Here is a 19,025-nt window from a genome sequence, read left to right as displayed (position 1 = left end):
TTGCAAAAGAGCACCTGGATGTTCCACAGCACTACTGGCAAAATATTCTGTGGACAGATGAAACCAAAATTGAGTTGTTTGGAAGGAACACACAACGCTATGTGTGGAGAAAAAAATGCACAGCATACCAACATCAAAACCTCATCCCAACTGTGAAATATGGTGGAGGGGGCATCATGGTTGGGAGCTGCTTTGCTGCCTCAGGGCCTGGACGGATTGCTGTCATCGAAGGAAAAATGAATTCCCAAGTTTATCAAGACATTTTGCAGGAAAACTTAAGACCATCTGTCCGCCAACTGAAGCTCAACAGAGGATGGGTGATGCAACAGGACAACGACCCAAAGCATAGAAGTAAATCAACAACAGAATGGCTTCAACAGAAGAAAATACGCCTTCTGGAGTGGCCCAGTCAGAGTCCTGACCTCAACCCGATTGAGATGCTGTGGCATGACCTCAAGAGAGCGATTCACACCAGACATCCCAAGAATATTGCTGAACTGAAACAGTTTTGTACAGAGGAATGGTCCAAAATTCCTCCTGACCGTTGTGCAGGTCTGATCTGCAACTACAGGAAACGTTTGGTTGAGGTTATTGCTGCCAAAGGAGGGTCAACCAGTTGTTAAATCCAAAGGTTCACATACTTTTTCCACCCTGCACTGTGAATGTTTACATGTTGTGTTCAATAAAAACATGAAAACGTATAATTTTTTGTGCGGTATTAGTTTAAGCAGACTGTGTTTGTCTAGTGATGTGACTTAGATGAAGATCAGAACATATTTTATGACCAATTTATGCAGAAATCCAAGTAATCCCAAAGGGTTCACATACTTTTTCTTGCAACTGTATATAGACATGAAGCGAGATAACCGTCAGGTGAACTTCCTGTCTTCTAGCCATTCGATTTCACACTTCTGTTCAGCATACTTTCCTGTCCCGGTCATGACCTCTTTCTTAGAGGTCTGTTGCAGGGCAGATATGCATAAGTGTCTGCTTTCAAAGGTCATCAACAACTAACTATCATTGCAGCAGTTTTCCATTACAATTTGCAGGATTCTTTGGTATTATGAACTGGGTGTCGAGCCGACATTCTCTGGAAAAATCACAAGGTGTCCATCACCCAGCCTATATACACTGTTGCCCATAAAGTTGGAATAATTGTTCAATACCCCCAATTTTGTTAAAGCCTGAATACACAGTTTGCAAAGGTTAATTGTGGTTTAAGTTTCACTGTGATATGTTTGGAAGAGTTTGATTTATTAATTTTTTGTGCGGTATTAATTTAAGCAGACTGTGTTTGTCTAGTGATGTGACTTAGATGAAGATCAGAACATATTTTATGACCAATTTATGCAGAAATCCAAGTAATCCCAAAGGGTTCACATACTTTTTCTTGCAACTGTATGTGCTTTGCTTTACCGAGTTTTTTATGATTATGCTTATGCTCACAGTTTCTTGGAATTGGGGGTAGACTTAGCCCCCCCATGTTAGATGAGAAAGAAACTGTTGGCACCAATGGTACGCCCTACTGCTATAAGAATCTGTCTGTTACCTCTTTGTGTCAGTCAACTCCTTCACTCCCTTGTAGTGTGGATGACTTGACTCTCTTGCAAGATAATTTGGTAATAAAGAATTCAGTTTGCTTCACATTGCACCGAGCTTGGTCTTATTCCATATAAGCGATTTTCCACAACAAAATACAAGTTTTTTGGCCAGTCTCACTATTGTGTTATGATAATTTGTCCATTTTGTGATGCCTACACTTAGTAGTTGGTTTTACACGGTAAATGAACTGTACTTGTGAGGCACCTTTCTTGTCTTTTCGACCACTAAAAGCGTTCAAATTCACATTCACCCTTACATCTTCTGAATGGTGGATGACCGGCTCAACCTCTGAGCCACAGCCGCACTGTCTCAAAACCACAAAACCGGCTTATCACAGACCCGCTGCATGCACAGATCTGAGTGTGTGTGTGTGTGTGTGTGTGTGTATGTGTGTGTGTGCACAGGTGGATGTACCACATTAAAGCCATCATGTCTCGTAATTTGATTTTGTAATAGTAGGCTAATATAAAGATTGTCACACTGATCCCCCCCCCATCCAGGCTCTCATAGCTGTCAGCTTGCTTTAAAAAACAACCAAATGCAAAAACAGAAGTGGGTATAACTGTACAGTCTATTAGTAGGAGTGTCAAACACTTACTTGAATGCGTGTTTTGTGAAATTACACATTCATGCCTATCTGATCTCGTGTTCATGACTCATGTATGATCATTTTCCTCAAATCAAAGCTATTTAAGACAGTGGGATAAATAACAGTGAACAAAGCAACATATCAAGCTGTAAGTGATCAATATGTCTTAAGTTTGAATTATTATTATAAATTAAGAACAAATGTAGAAAAGAAAATGTGTGAAAAGTTCACCTGATAAGAAGCAGGCGACCAGAAAATGGTGGATATTCATTCTGAATCTTCAATCCTAACGTAGAGAAACTGCCTCTGGCACTCCGTTGCTTTCAGTCTCTGTTTGTTTGATGAAATCTGAGATTCGTTCTCGTTTTTTGTTTCATAAAACCAGGAATGTCACAACTATTAATGATGCAGCTGAGTGTGGGAACAGTGAAGCTCTCTGTGTTCACACACTAAACTTCTCCATTTTTAAACAGCAAGAGGTCTCCACTACAGACCTGGTCATAGTTTTATCAGATCTTTTGTATATCAGCACTAATTTAAAGGGCTATAATGTGCCAATGAGCCATGGCCCTCAAACTTGCAGAGAATTATCAACCAAGTCTGCAGTCAGTCGACCTTGTTAGCCTCTTTGAGCTCATTGTTTTTGTTTTACAGAATATTTACTGTATAGTTCAGTTTGAGTTGCTCTCATCCGCCCCTGTAGGACTCTATTTCCCAGCAAACAAAAGGATGAACTCACCCTGCTCAGCACTTAGCAGACAGCCAAAGTATAAAAAAATATAGCTGGCACATACGTCAAAAAGAGTTTCTGGCTTCCAGGTTTGGTTCTGGGTTATGTGGCCCACAAATATGCACAGCAGCGTTCATCCCATCATGCCTCGTTACAGTTCATCCTCTGGAGACAATGTCTGTACATGTCTGTTGATTTTTGTTGATTCTCACAGTGCACAGCAAGCATCAATGATGCATCATTTACTTCATAAAACTGCAAATTTACGCACAAACTGATGTTAAACATCCAACCATTATTATCATCATTACACAATGACGTCACAGAGACCGACTTCGTCACTAAATTGAGGAACTTGAGCTTTCTTCATCACACAGAGGCTGGAGGGAGTGAAGTGAGAACAAGAGTTCTCCTGCAGTTCAAAGGTTAGCACTCACACCTCACAGCAAGAAGGTTGCAGTTGTGAAACCGGCTGGCTGGGGCCTCTCTGCGTGGAGTTTGCGTGGGTTTTCTCTGGCTTCTCCTCCCACAGTCCAAAGACTAGATTAGCTTAATTAGTGACTCTAAATTGCCCGTAGGTGTGAGTGTCAGCGAAGGTTTGTCTGTCTCTATGTGTGTAATTGACTGGTGACCAGTGCAGGGTGTATGTACACCGCCTCTCGCCCAGTGTCAGCTGGCTCGAGCCCCCCTGTGACCCTTCAGGATAAGTAGTATAGATAATGAATGAGTGGATGATTCATTTCCATGAATTGTGTCTTGTGGTTCTTTGACAGTGATGCTGTGTCTGCCGCCTGGACTGTTTCACATAATGATTAATTTCTGATGTCATAGCGACACTGAGTCAGTTTATGGTTTGGCAATATGGTGATAAATACAGTAAGATTACAGACTTTTTCTTCATGTAGAGGTTTTGCCAAGATTAACCACAAACAGACATTCCCATCAGGCTTTTATAGAATTTATATATAGTCGAATGAATGTCCAGAAAATGAAGTATTTCACAATATTGCCCACCCTTGCTGCATCTAGAGCACACCTCATGTTAGTTAGCTTGAGAATCAAATGTTCAAAGTCGTTCTATCAGACTAAGATCTTATGGGCGGTCCAGGCGGTCCAGGGCCTCTGGGTGATACAGTGATACTGTCTAGTCTACTGAGTCAGACTAGTTATGCTTTTACATAAACCAAGTTAAACACAATCACCATAGTTACACCAAATGAGTCAATTTCAGCTGTTAGCAAAGCATGATTAACAATGAGTTGATGAACATTTACACAAAGTTTTCAACCTGTGTATGAATTGGGCTGAGACCTGACTATCGGCTCCCAACTAGATTTTAGAGCTTGTAGTACGAAGCCTGGACTCGAACATGCACTACCGGTTAAGAACCAAATAACCAAATAATACATTTTATATACATCATATTATTGGAATATGATATAAATATTCTATAAATATTTTATTTTATATAAAGAATTTTAATGTTACAGAGTGCATTACCAGAACCAGAATCAGCTTTTATTGGCCAAGTATGTGAACACATACATTTGACTTTTGACTGAATGTGACTTTTCGTGGTTCTGATTTTTCCACTGTTGTGTATATAAATGTATAAGTGTTGATATATTAAACTGACATAGAGTGTGAAGAAGACCATAGTGCAATGATGCAGGAAAGATGCAAAGATGCTGGAATAAATATTATATGGAATTATTATGTACAGGTTCCATTATATACATGAGGCAGGTACGATATGGGTGTATACAGTATATTAATGTTGTGCTAGCCAAAACAGTGTATTGCCATCACTTCTTTGAAATGTATTTACAGCAGTTATCAAACTTCTACCAGCATGCTAGTGATTTTTCCTAAAACTCATTTCATTTTCTCATTAATTACAATTTGGCTAAACTTCTTGAAATCCTACCAGAGAATGAGCGTTGAGATGTTCCTACTTATGGCGTTATCCTATTTTAAATATGTTTTTATGATGTATTTTACAAGTATTTTGAAGAAGTAAATTAGTAATCTTTATGTTTTTTTATTTAATAAATACACTCCACCTTGATTAAACCATTGATTTGTACTTTTCACACGTCTATTACATACACGTTTACATATTCACATATACATTTTCTACACAGCCATGTAAAATGCTTTTGATGGGCCTGGTTTAACCTGTAGTCTAATTCACAAATGTTCAGCACAAACATCTCTTCTTCTTTTTAAATGCACGTTAAGGTGCACTGACGAAACCTCGTGTGCCAGCCTGCAGTCTGGCCTTTGACTTCTATGTGAGATCGGTGCTAGAGGAGGTTCTAAAGAAGAAATACAAGTAGAGAGTAGAAATACTGTGATGCATTCAAACTTTTATTTGATGATCTTGAACAATTATATTTTCTTCAATTATTCAAAATGTCTTAGTGTTCACAGAAGAGCAGGATCTACTCTTAACCAATATAAGAAACCTGTGGAGTTATTTTAAATCTAAGTTCAATTGATGGCTTTATATTCTTTGTTATCTAAAATGCACACTTCAATGTCTTTTCAACATAAATGTGTATCCCCGGTGTCTCTAGAGACAAACAACATCCTCCCTGCTTTTCTCCTGCTCCATCGTTCAGCAAATCACAGAGGGATCTGTTGAACATGTGACCCCTTTCAGCCCTTCAGCAGCGTCCCCTCAAAGAGACTTGAGGGGGGAAAGAGCAGTATGCTGTAAGCACAGTATGAGAAAGAATAGCGTTTTACCCATTACGAATATTTAGATTTTTTTTAAAATGGCCCATTGCTCATAGTTTTGCTTTATAAAGCTTCTCTACCCTCCACACACACGTTCTGTTGTAGCACCACAATAAGGAAGCGACTAACTGTGACAGAGGCACCTGATGTCAGTTTGATCTCTTTTTAGATCTGAGTTTGTGGTAACAGCCTGTAAAAATCTGCTGAAGGAGACTACGTGAATATCTGTAAGATGTATTTTATTTAGTTAAACATAGCAGAATTTAGTTATAAGAAAAAAAGATATCAGTTTGTACAAGCCAGACATCTTCTATTTGTCTGGTAACAAAGTTTTAAATATAAACTGAATGAGCCTGTTGACTTTCACTGAACTTCAAAAGTGACAGGGGATTTGGGATTTAAAGACGTGAACATCGACATTAAACTTCTCCCCTTCATCATCATCATCATCATCATTATCATACAGTGGGTGTAGACGAGGCTACTAACTCACAGCTGCTCACATCTAGCAGCTTCCTGATTGGTCACACACTCTCACAGACTGGAGGGAGTGAAGTGATAAAAGCACTTCTCCTGCAGCTTCAAGAATTTTCTTCATCAGGATTAACTTCAGAATGAATATCCACCATGTTCTCCTCTTCTGCTTCTCATCAGGTGAGGACTGATTACCCGAATGTCCTTGAGTACATTTGTACATTCAAATGTTAATCACAACAGTTTTGTTCTGTGATGCATCACGTGGCTGCTGCAGCGTTTCCATGATTTCATATAATCATAATTATTATCCATCATGACTGAGTTGCTGCTCCAAGTCTCTCTTATACCTTTCCTCCAAGGTTACAGTGTTTTTGAGATGAAATTCCTTCTTTTTGTTACTATTTCCCTCTGCAGTTCAAAGAGGAAACATGAGGTGGGTTTCCTACTGCTTGTGTGCGCATTTTCAGTTAGCGCATAAACAAACCTGAGTGGAAATGCAGAAAATTTGAAACAACTGAAAAACATGCGACTTAAATGTCCAACGAAGAGAGAAAAACATCAGATCTCTGTGGAGCAAGCCCTAAAATCAGTGCATGAAACAAAGATAAATATCACATTTCCATCATGTTTCCTGCATATTTGAGCTATTTGAGGTTTTGGCCCTCTTTTAAAACTGCAACTTATTTTGGAAACACTTTTTGTTATATTGGTTTAAATTCTCACACCAACCCGACCACAATCAATAAATTAACTAGTTTGACATAAAAGAAAAAATCCGGTGTCTGTGGGTGTCACAGGACTAAAATAAAAGAACAAAGTGCACCCAAAATTTAAATCACGGCTCAGCGACAGACTGTCATTTAGTGAGCTAACAGCACACAGCTCATCCTCTGAGCCCAGTGAGCAGCTGCTATGAGCTGAAGGTAATGTTATCTATCCGATGGCTGAATTAAAAACCTGTTGATTTTAAAAATAAGGCAAGATCAACTGTACAAATCCAACACAATACATTGTTGCTGATGTCTGAATCATCTCTCCTCCTCTATAAAGCGGTTTTAATCCATGAAGTCCTCATCATCAGTATTCACTGTTCACCTTTTCAGCAGCACTGTATGATGGAAACACTGGGCTCGTCAAAGCAGAAACACTCATCCGTTCTGAAGGAAGTAGTGTCATCGTTGCATGCCACTTTAGTCTCTTTGGAAGAAAAAAGTTCCTCTGTAAGGACGAATGTAAAGACGAAGACATTCTCATTGAAACAGTGGGTGAGAGAGCTCAGAGGGGCAGGTACGGCATCAGCTACAGAGGAGGGACCTTTCCGGCATCTTCTACAGTCCTGTATGTGAGCATCACACAGCTGACCAAGTCTGACTCAGGACGGTACAGGTGTGGTTTGGAGAGACGTTTCTTACCCGATTCATACTGGGAGTTTGACATCAGAGTTACAGATGGTGAGTTTCTACTGAAAGTAATTTGTGCACATTTGGTCACATCCAGAATACAAAAACACAAAATGCAAAACAGTCAGTGACAAGGTATTTCAAATCCACTTTTTTTTGGTAGTGTGTAAGCCAAGATTTTTAGGTTTGGGATGAATCATGTTGGTCAGCCCATCACTTTGGCCCAAACTAAGATATCTCAACAACTACTGGATGGATTGCCATTAAATTTAGTTCAGATATTCATGGTTCCCAGAAGATGAAACCTAGTGACATTGGTGATCCCCTGACATTTCTAGAAGCATCTCCATGAGGTTGACATCTGAGGTTTTGACTTAAATATCAGAATTTTCAAAACATTTATGTACTTGCTAGCAGTCTTTACTCGTGCGTCGCTGCGTCTGCTGGTGCAATATTACCACCTGTAGATCAGTGGAATCATGGGAAATGACTGCATCACCTGTGCGACAACGCAAACAAAATGAGGACCCACTCTTAAAGTGGACTAACTACTGAGCCCACAGTCCGTTATTCCGAAACCCCAACAGTCTGAAAAATGTGTGTTATCCTGAAAATAAATGCCCCTTCCTCTGAAGGTTGTAGTGTCTGATATGTGCCTTTAGTGAGTATAAATATGAATGTAGTGTTTGGTATGTGCCTTTAGTGAGTATAAATATGAATGTAGTGTTTGGTATGTGCCTTTAGGGCATATGATGTTGGTAGTGGTCAGTGTTTCTCTGTTTTGGATCTGTGATCAATTACCTGGAGACGAGAGGCTGGGAATTGCTTGACCTGGCCAGGGGAGATCTGACCTTTGCTCCCCCTTACTAGATACTGGGGGATGGTGTCCTTCTAATATATCCTTGTACCCCTAAAACAAAGACTAGACCTGTCATATGGATGAAAACCAGATGTTGGGATGTATGGTCAAGGGGGTATAAAGAAGTGACCAGAGAGGTGGCTCGAGGAAGACGAGGACAGAGAGACAGCAGATTCGGCCGGGGGTTACACTGTCAGTTCCTACAATTGGCTGAACGTTTTCCCAGGCCTCCATGGTGCCTGTTAGACAACTGACCTTTTTGCAATAAACCTATTTTATTCACTAAGTCGTTGTCAGCGGAAGTTTCCTTTCATCAACTGCATATCATCATCATCAGAGAAGATACGACAAATTCCATTGCTCAGAAAATACACCTTCTCCCTGCAGTTGTCACTGGTGCAGTATTACAGGTTTCAGTGGAGGTTTTGCCCTTAACAGGCAATCATTCACTTACTCCAAATGACATTTCAAGTTATTTTACTGTCATGGACGAATGTCCAAAGTTGAAATGAAATCACTAGAGTTTTACCTCAGTTGCTGTGATAGGCTGCAAGGTAAGGCTGCATTGACACATTGCTGTTGATAGTGGTTAAGTCTCTGTGGGGTTTGGGGTTAGGACGGCTTTAGATAACAGGCTGTTATCTAATGCACTCTTGGTCCCCTGGGACACTTTTGGGATTTTCGATTTGGACCGCAAGGTAATTTCAAATGTAGTCACTGACATGCTGCTGAAACACCGGGTTTGGTTTCAACCAAATTTTAGCACAGTTTTAATCTAGATATTTTTTAACTTGCAAATTAACAAATCAGTGCTCACTGTGAAATGAAGCGAGTACAGGTGGCACATATGAGAACTGTGTGGTTTAAAGTGCATCTCATTTTCATTTCCCTTTTCTGGTGAAAGTTTTCACAGTTGACACACAGCTGCGTATGTTTTGAATATCCTGACATATCAGCAAACATATTTAGCGCTGCATAAATCATCAGTGCTAATGTCTATATATGACTAATTGATTTTCGATATGTCTTTGTTATTCACAGCTCCAAAGACCATGAAGGTGCCGGAACAGCAGCAGACTGAGAAAACAACAACTGCAGTTCACAGCGTTAAAGGTTCAAGATGAACAGAGAGACAAAACTCTGCCAATCAATGTCAGACAGCTCTATACGAGACAAAATTCAAATATTAGTAATATTCAAATCAGCAAATGTGTTAAGGTCATGTGCAGTGGGGCAAAAAAGTATTTAGTCAGCCACCAATTGTGCAAGTTCTCCCACTTAAAAAGATGAGAGAGGCCTGTAATTTTCATCATAGGTACACTTCAACTATGAGAGACAGAATGGGGGGAAAGAATCCAGGAAATCACACTGTAGGATTTTTAATGAATTAATTGGTAAATTCCTCGGTAAAATAAGTATTTGGTCACCTACAAACAAGCAAGATTTCTGTCTCTCACAGACCTGTAACTTCTTCTTTAAGAGGCTCCTCTGTCCTCCACTCGTTACCTGTATTAATGGCACCTGTTTGAACTCGTTATCAGTATAAAAGACACCTGTCCACAACCTCAAACAGCCACACTCCAAACTCCACTATGGCCAAGACCAAAGAGCTGTCAAAGGACACCAGAAACAAAATTGTAGACCTGCACCAGGCTGGGAAGACTGAATCTGCAATAGGTAAGCAGCTTGGTGTGAAGACATCAACTGTGGGAGCAATTATTAGAAAATGGAAGACATACAAGACCACTGATAATCTCCCTCCATCTGGGGCTCCACGCAAGATCTCACCCCGTGGGGTCAAAATGATCACAAGAACGGTGAGCAAAAATCCCAGAACCACACGGGGGGACCTAGTGAATGACCTGCAGAGAGCTGGGACCAAAGTAACAAAGACTACCATCAGTAACACACTACGCCGCCAGGGACTCAAATCCTGCAGTGCCAGACGTGTCCCCCTGCTTAAGCCAGTACATGTCCAGGCCCGTCTGAAGTTTGCTAGAGAGCATTTGGATGGTCCAGAAAAGGACTGGGAGAATGTCATATGGTCAGATGAAACCGAAATAGAACTTTTTGGTAAAAACTCAACTTGTCGTGTTTGGAGGAGAAAGAATGCGGAGTTGCATCCAAAGAACACCATACCTACTGTGAAGCATGGGGGTGGAAACATCATGCTTTGGGGCTGTTTTTCTGCAAAGGGACCAGGACGACTGATCCGTGTAAAGGAAAGAATGAATGGGGCCATGTATCGTGAGATTTTAAGTGAAAACCTCCTTCCATCAGCAAGGGCATTGAAGATGAAATGTGGCTGGGTCTTTCAGCATGACAATGATCCCAAACACACCGCCCGGGCAACGAAGGAGTGGCTTCGTAAGAAGCACTTCAAGGTCCTGGAGTGGCCTAGCCAGTCTCCAGATCTCAACCCCATAGAAAGTCTTTGGAGGGAGTTGAAAGTCCGTGTTGCCCAAAATTACAGGCCTCTCTCATCTTTGGGTGGGAGAACTTGCACAATTGGTGGCTGACTAAATACTTTTTTGCCCCACTGTATAAGGGTACAAACATTAACAAAACAGTTTCTTTTCACGTAATATAAACACAACAATATTCATCTGGACTCATATTTCAACATATGAAACCATTTCCTAGATGTTGTATTTATGCACTTCTAATTTGTACTAGTTCGTATAGTGAAGACATCATGCCACATGAGTTTAACACAATCATGAAACCAAACTGGCAAGTTGCAAAAAGTGAACATGTTAATAAGGTATTGAAATATTTGATTTATCTGAACTATCTGCTTATATCCACCAACTGATATTTACAAAGATCATTGTCTAGGTTTGATATTGAACAAGACTGAGAGTCTGCATGTGTGTGAGCGGCTCTGTGAGGCTGGTTTCTTTGGGAATGTGATTCATGTTGGACCACAGTGGTGGACCAGGCATTTCCACAATTCCCTCAAAATGTATTTGGAGAAACAAAAAAAGTAGCATATGCATGTCTGTTTTATAGGACACATTTATTATGTTGACCACAGTACAATACAAAGCTCAGGGAGCTCTTCGTTTATGCCTCCACATAACCTCTCTCTCTCTTCTTTCCCATTCTCTTTCTAAGTCTCTCACCCAGGTTACGTCCTGCCTCTGGTTGTTTGTGTCACTGTGGTCGTTGGTGTGTTGTTTGCTGTTGTTGTGTTGCTCCTCTACAAATTGAAGACAAGTGAGTTACCCTCCAGCTCTATTTACGCTGTCGGTAAATATTCATTCACAGAGATGAAGCGTCTGTGTTTTTATATGTGCACACTGTGCTGCACAGGTGTGACCACCAGAGGGCAGTCAGATGACAGAAACATGCAGGTGGCTGTTTTTACTTCATCAGGTTCTGAATGGTGATGACACCAATGCATTTGTATGTGTTTCGTGTTTTCGTGTACTGTCACCTCAGTAAAGGTCCTCTCTCGTTGCAGTCTGCCACCCATGAGAAGTGTTCTTCAGTCTTCAAATGTGTGGACTCCTCCTCCCCAGCTGTATATGAAACCAGCAGCGATCAGGACAAAATCTACTGTAACCTCTAATCTTTTATTTCATGTCATTATTCTGTTTGATTGTATTTGCTGTAATTACAAGGATGACATCATGTTCCCTGCTGAAAACAAGTGCACTTGTCATTATTGTTTTATTCTTCACTTCAATGTACTCAGTGGTGGAGGAAGTATTCGCAGCTTTAATTCAAGTAAAAGTAGCAGTAACTAATGTTACAAGTCCTACATTCAAGATTTGACTTTAAAAAGTAGTTAAGGTACTGAAGTATAAGGTCCCTTTCACAGAGTTATGGTATTCAGTTACATCACCACCACTATTACTATATAGTTTAATCTATAGCATCGTACAATATTTCATAAATCGATCATATCTGTAAACTCTTTCACTATGCTTTACATGTATGTTTACCAGCATGTTAGTGATTTTTCTTTAAAATGATTTCATTTCCTTATTTTATTGCAATTCTTTCTAAAATGTTCCCTCTTGAGATGCTCCCACTTGTGGCGTATCATAAATATGTTGTTGGGATTTATTTTTACTTTGAAGAAGATGATTTTTGCCTGAATCTTAAAGATGTTGAGTTTTTATTTTACTATTTTTATTTATTTTTTACTATTTATTTTACCATCTTGATTAAACCATTTATTTGTAAGTTTCACAGGTACATTATTATTATTGTTGTTGTTATTATCATTATTAAGTGCATGTTTTGAAATGCTTACATAAAAAAGCAGTGCTTGATGTAAAAAGTCTATTTTCTTCAGGCTAAACTAAAATAGTGTTTAACTTCAGTGTATTGCTAAACGTTATCTGTCAAGTACAGGTTATAATGAATTTGGACAAAACCACAAAAACAATTAGCAAACCCAATAATAACAATGAATAGCTGAACACTTCCATCTGTGTGCAACAAAATAAGATGTAAGATGCACAAAACATTTAGGTGAAGAGAAATGTTGTATTCTTTATGGGTCAGAGTCATTTTTAATGTTGCTGTTGATTTTGTAATGAAATTTTGTGGGTGATTAATTATTTTATATTAAACATTTATTAAAAAGAGGAAGGTAATAGATTTGATTTTAGTCTACTTTTCTAAGACAAGGAGTATTGTGGGGATGGTGATACGATTCATTTTTAAACTGACATACTGACTTTGTGTGGGAGATCAGCGTACACAGGTATTACAGTATCAGGACACACACAGACATTAAGACTAGAGACAAAATCTACCACTTCCTCCAGGTCTTTGTTTCAGCTCTCTGCATCAGAGGGGAAATCCGCAACTGAACCACAATGAAACAGAGTTCAAGCTGAGTTCAAGGTCGACGGTTCCTGTGTAGAACATACCTACACTGAGTTTGCATATACATGTTGCATAATGCTTGACAGACACTGAGACTGCTCAGTGCAGATGTAAATCTTTGCTTGTACTCCTTGCTTGCTGCAAGTAAAACTTTGAACTGAGATCTCTGTCTCTGGGAGTTTATCTTGTGTGTTGGGAAATTAATGGTACGAACTAACAGCGAAAATACAGTTCTTGTCTTACAGAAATAATTTCCTGACACACACACACACACACACACACACACACACACACAGAGACACAGTGACATGCAGGGAGGAATTCCTTGCAGTTTGGTGTTTACATAATGGGTCTGCAGCACTTACATTGAGCACACACAGCATACCACACATCCTATTCACCAGGCTACCTCAATCAGGTTAGTAATCAGTCATGTGAGCCTGTTAAATCAGTCTCTCCCGTATGTGACTGGGGGAGACGTTTGCTCGCAAGCAGTAAAGGATTCTTAGAAACTAAGACAGACATTGTGTTTGAGTAGAATGCATGAACACAGGACACTCACAGACAAGCTAACTCATTTCAGTGCAGTACACTAGTGCATGTGAGCATCTGCTGTTAGCTAGTTTCATACTTTCAGTTTTGCTTTCAATCCCCTCCTCCTCCCTGAGCTGGGTGTAGTCCAGCAGTAAGACTGAGTGCAAGCTGCAAGTAACATCTCCTGCGAACCAAGTCAGTAAGTGATCAGTCAATTAAATGCTATCTTCAATCTGCTGTGTCTCATTTTAATGTGGCAAATCTGATTCTCAGAGTACGGAGGAGCTTCTCATAAATTCTCATCTGCTGCAGACATTTCCTCTCTCTCTGTCTGGGTGTAACAGGCTCCATAATGTCAGGTAGGCAAACATCGTCTAGCAGGATAACATCCTGTGTGCTTTCCTCTGAGAAATATAGCAGTAGACTTCAAATAGCTAAGTTTCCCTTGTCTTTCTTTCAGACTTTGAAGGTGAAAGTAAGTAAATTAATTTTCACATCCTTTTTTTTGTTCTTTATCCAGCGGGACTGATTGTCATCTTTAGAGGAAAAAATATCATGAGATCATTAGAATAAAGTCACAATTTTGCAAAAATAAAATGTCATTTTGAAAATAAAATGTAATATTATGTGAGTAAAGAAAAGAGTTTTGGGTTTGAGAGTAAAAATGAAATGTTTTTTTTCTTTATGTTTTTTTTAATATGTATTTCACCAAAAAGAAATTACTGTTTAACACACCAGCACCTCAATATTATAAGATTTTATGCCTCTGAAACAAAGGGGCTGACCCACTCCAACCCAACAAACTATAATGAAATCCAGTATATCTGGATATGAGAAGATTGACAAAAATAGAGTGAAAAACAGGATTTTGCAGTAACAGAAACTTCCTTCAGACAGAGTTTATGGCAAGTCAGTGTGCCGTTGTCACATTGGAGATATTCTGAATGTGATATGTTTCATGTGACTTCACCAAAACGTCACCAAAATCAGCAAATAATAAAGCTCCCGTTTTCTTTCTCTCTCTCTCTTTCAGTCCTTAAAGCTGAGGGTAAGTAAGGAAGGTAAATTACTTTGATCGCTGATTTTTATTTTTTGCAATATTTTGAGAACAAATTAAATAATTGTGGGTTTGAGAGTTAACATGAAAACACGAGACATCCGCATTCATTCTTGTTTCACCAATAAAGAAAATACTGTTTGATGAATCAGCGCCACAGTAGAAGGTTTCATGGCAGTGAAACGATCTGACCCACCTCAACCCAACACGTCAGAATGAAATCCAGCATATCAGACGGTCTTTGTGGACTGATTTCTGTTTGGAAGTCCAAAAGAAGACTTTTTCTGTAAAATCATATTTTTGAAATGGAGCAAATCTTTGAATATATGAAATATGAAATGGCATTTTGCCATCTTCTAGTATATCTTTTTTTCAAAACATCACCTTTTACTTGTGACATCATTCTTTGAAATGTCTCTTTGCTTGCAGTTTTGAAAGCAGCTTCCAGGAAGCGGAGGCGCAGTCTGAGCGAAACCTACGACCGACCTTGTAAAGTTTTTGCTACTGATGGTTATTGCAGGACATTTGCAATTAGACATGATGATGAAGAGGGGAGAAGCAGTTACAGCTCAGGAGTGTATGCTACTGCAGGAGTGGGCCTTGCTCATATAGAATGGAGCCATTTTGAAGCTACTGCCAAAGGGCCCAACATCATTGCAGGAGCTGAAACCTCTCAGTCAGGTACCAGCGCCTTTGTCAAGGTAGAAGTGGCAAGTGCTTCAGCTTCTGCTGGTCCGGATTGTGAGGCTGAGGTCAAAGGTCCTAATGTTGGGGCGGAAGTCACAGCCTCCACGGACTCAGGCAGACTCGCTGTCAAAGCAGAAACAGTCAGCTGTTCAATCAGTGCTGGTCCATGTGCGGCTGAAGCCAAAGGACCCAACGCCACAGCAGAAATTGAAGCATCTGACAATTCTATCAAAGCTCTTGTTAAGGCAGAAGTGGCCAGTGTTTCAGCCACTGCTGGTCCCGTGACGGGTAAACTCGGTCTGTCAGCAGACACCGGCGCTTCCATCAGCCCAAAACATGTAGAGGTTAAGTTTCTGGGAACAGGCTTCTCCGCCAGTAATAAAAAAATAAGCCTCTCTGCGTTTGGCACTGGGCTTGAACTTAAATTCTGGTAGACGGTGGCTTCATGCCAAATACACTTCTTTGTGCCAAATACGCTTTTGAAATGACAGCATTCGAAATCTTCAGCATTTATAATTGAAACAGGATGTCTGTATGTCTTCACTGCCAATAATAAGTTTGAACTTGATAAGTGATTTGTCAGTGTGTACAGCTTTTAGGCTGCACAGAACGGACTGATGTACTCTGTCCAGCATTGCTTCATGTTCCTCCTATTGGCTTCCACTCAACTTTATCATGATTTACTGGCATTAACCTTCTTATTGTCTGTATTTCTTTTCTCTGTCTTCATGTAGTTGTTTTTAGCACAGCTGATCCTGGACAGTGCCAAAGGCTGATGTTTTAAACTGACCTTTCATACGAAGCAGCAGTAGATGTTTAACAGATGAACTCAAGTCTGCTTCGGACTTCATTTCACTTGGTGGTGTGGCTCAGGTCTGACCTGGGTTACACCAGCTGTTAGTAAATCCACTACCAACATTGTTTTAAAGTGGCTGATTAGTAGTAATTAATGCCTATATCTATGTATCCATTATTTGACTTATAATGCACTTGTCATTTATTGTATAAAATGCCAGATACCCATTAAAGACTACCTGGGCCAGAATGTTGTTAAGGTTTCTTAGTCTGCTCAGCAAACACAAATCCAAAACAAAATATTAATTGTGTGACATGAAACCAGCTTCACATAATGCAATCAAAGCTTCTACTATTTTTACCACGATTTATCAAGGTGAGAAAAGGAAGAACAATCATCATTTCTAAATAAGAAGAATAAGAATACGAGAGACTTCATTTATCCCACACCGGGGATATTCACCTGTTACAGTGGCAGAGACTCCACAGACAGAAAAGGTGAAGAAACAACATGTCAGTGACAGAAGTAGTGCAAAACCAAGGGATATAAAGAATTTAAAAATATAAAAAATCTAAGAAAAATATACACGTGTGTGTATTGCACAGGAGAAAAACAAGTGAGACCAGCAGACCACAGCATAGAAGATAGCTGAAGCTACCATAGAGCATGCAGGAGACTTTGGCCCCTCTTGAACAGGGCGTGTGTGCTGCCAGTCCAGCTTAATGTTCAGGTGAATGGCTGAATCATCAGAGAACCTCTAGGTGTGACCGTCTACAGTGTTGTGTCTGACGTCCGAGGTGTAGAGGGTGAGGGCATTTTCTCTGACATTGGGAGTCCTTTTGAAAGCAGATCCAGGCGGGTTATTGTAATATGAACCAGAAGTAGGAAGTGTGGCTTCAGCTCACTAAACAGTCAAAGGTGTCCCCTTGTGGCAAAAACACTGCACACAGTAAGTAACATTTCCACTGGAAATATCCTTCACTGTGGAAAAACCATATTCTGGGCGAGCGGCTGATCTGCCAGGATGCTGGGAATCTTTTTCATGATGTCAGCCACCGTTGCATCTGGGAAAAAAAAGGTTGCCACAGACTTTTTCTTAATGTTCCTCAAATCAGAGTCTCTGATAATGAGCGTGGTTGGGGAGGGAGTGATCTGTGTGGATAAAACAACCTGATCTAAAAGTGTAGCATAAAAAGTGAAAATGTCAATTTGTCACAGAGTTTGCAACAAACAGGCACCGACACGGAGGTGAAATGGACTTATTGAATGTAATATTACACAAGTAAAACAAAAGTACTGTTGCTAATAGTGTTATATGTCCTTTCATATGACTGCACTACTCACATTTCACAAGATACTGACTTCTCATCTTTCTGGCAAACACAACAATGAGACAAAAGAACATTCATTTAACAGCTCAAACACTTGTACAAAGAATATCATCATGTCTTCATAAAAATGTACAGATCGTACAGGAACGTGTGGGAACTTTGTAAGGTGTCGCTTTCAACTGGTGGCGTTAAATCAAAAGTCGTGTGTGTTTAAGTTCACTGGAAGATGTGTACATCTACCTCTGTTCACTCACCAAGGAAACTTCATACTCTTTTCTTATTGGCTATTTTAAACAAACAGCTGTCTTTGGCACCAAAAAAAGCAGTGATAACACCATACATTCGTTTGTAAGGTTTGTTTTGGGAATTAGTACTATCTTGACCTATGATCAATATCTCCGTCTTGTCATCATTTTGCTGTGGGAAACTGTGTGGCATCTACTTTTGTATGTCATGAAGCCAGGATAGCAGATTGACTGTGTTCTGATATGTTATTTGCAGGGTCACAGCTGCAGTCTGCATAAAAATGGAAACTGATATGTTTGCATATGAGGTGGCAGAGAGGGAGCATGTAAATGGAAAACAGGATTGGACCCAGCACTAAGCCTTGGGGCACCCCACAATGAACACCTGGTGCGGCTTTTACTTGTGACATCATTCTTTGAAATGTCTCTTTGCTTGCAGTTTTGAAAGCAGCTTCCAGGAAGCGGAAGCGCAGGCTGAGCGAAACCTACGACCGACCTTGTAAAGTTTTTGCTACTGATGATTATTCCAGGACATTTGCAATTAGACATGATGATGAAGAGGGGAGAAGCAGTTACAGCTCAGGAGTGTATGCTACTGCAGGAGTGGGCCTTGCTCACGTAGAATGGAGCCATTTTGAAGCTACTGCCAAAGGGCCCAACATCATTGCAGGAGCTGAAACCTCTCAGTCAGGTACCAGCGCCTTTGTCAAGGTAGAAGTGGCAAGTGCTTCAGCTTCTGCTGGTCCGGATTGTGAGGCTGAGGTCAAAGGTCCTAATGTTGGGGCGGAAGTCACAGCCTCCAGGGACACAGGCAGACTCGCTGTCAAAGCAGAAACAGTCAGCTGTTCAATCAGTGCTGGTCCATGTGTGGCTGAAGCCAAAGGACCCAACGCCACAGCAGAAATTGAAGCATCTGACAATTCTATCAAAGCTCTTGTTAAGGCAGAAGTGGCCAGTGTTTCAGCCACTGCTGGTCCCGTGACGGGTAAACTCGGTCTGTCAGCAGACACCGGTGCTTCCATCAGCCCAAAACATGTAGAGGTTAAGCTTCTGGGAACAGGCTTCTCCGCCAGTAATAAAAAAATAAGCCTCTCTGCGTTTGGCACTGGGCTTGAACTTAAATTCTGGTAG

At 40.3% G+C, this 19,025-nt stretch overlaps 1 protein-coding gene across 1 annotated transcript; it reads left to right on the top strand.

Annotated features, from left to right (window-relative positions):
• Window positions 1–14,130: 14,130 nt before the first annotated feature.
• LOC139209330 (uncharacterized) lies at window positions 14,131–19,025 on the top strand. Its single transcript, XM_070838979.1, has 3 exons — window positions 14,131–14,137; window positions 14,239–14,253; window positions 18,334–19,025. The coding sequence occupies exons 1-3, from the start codon at window positions 14,131–14,133 to the stop codon at window positions 19,023–19,025; spliced, it is 714 nt and encodes a 237-aa protein (XP_070695080.1).

Source organism: Pempheris klunzingeri, chromosome 11, assembly GCF_042242105.1.
Source record: "Pempheris klunzingeri isolate RE-2024b chromosome 11, fPemKlu1.hap1, whole genome shotgun sequence".
In the NCBI taxonomy this organism is placed as follows: domain Eukaryota; kingdom Metazoa; phylum Chordata; class Actinopteri; order Acropomatiformes; family Pempheridae; genus Pempheris; species Pempheris klunzingeri.
The sequence above is the reverse complement of the archived record's forward strand: the minus strand, read 5'-3'. Positions and strand labels throughout refer to the sequence as shown.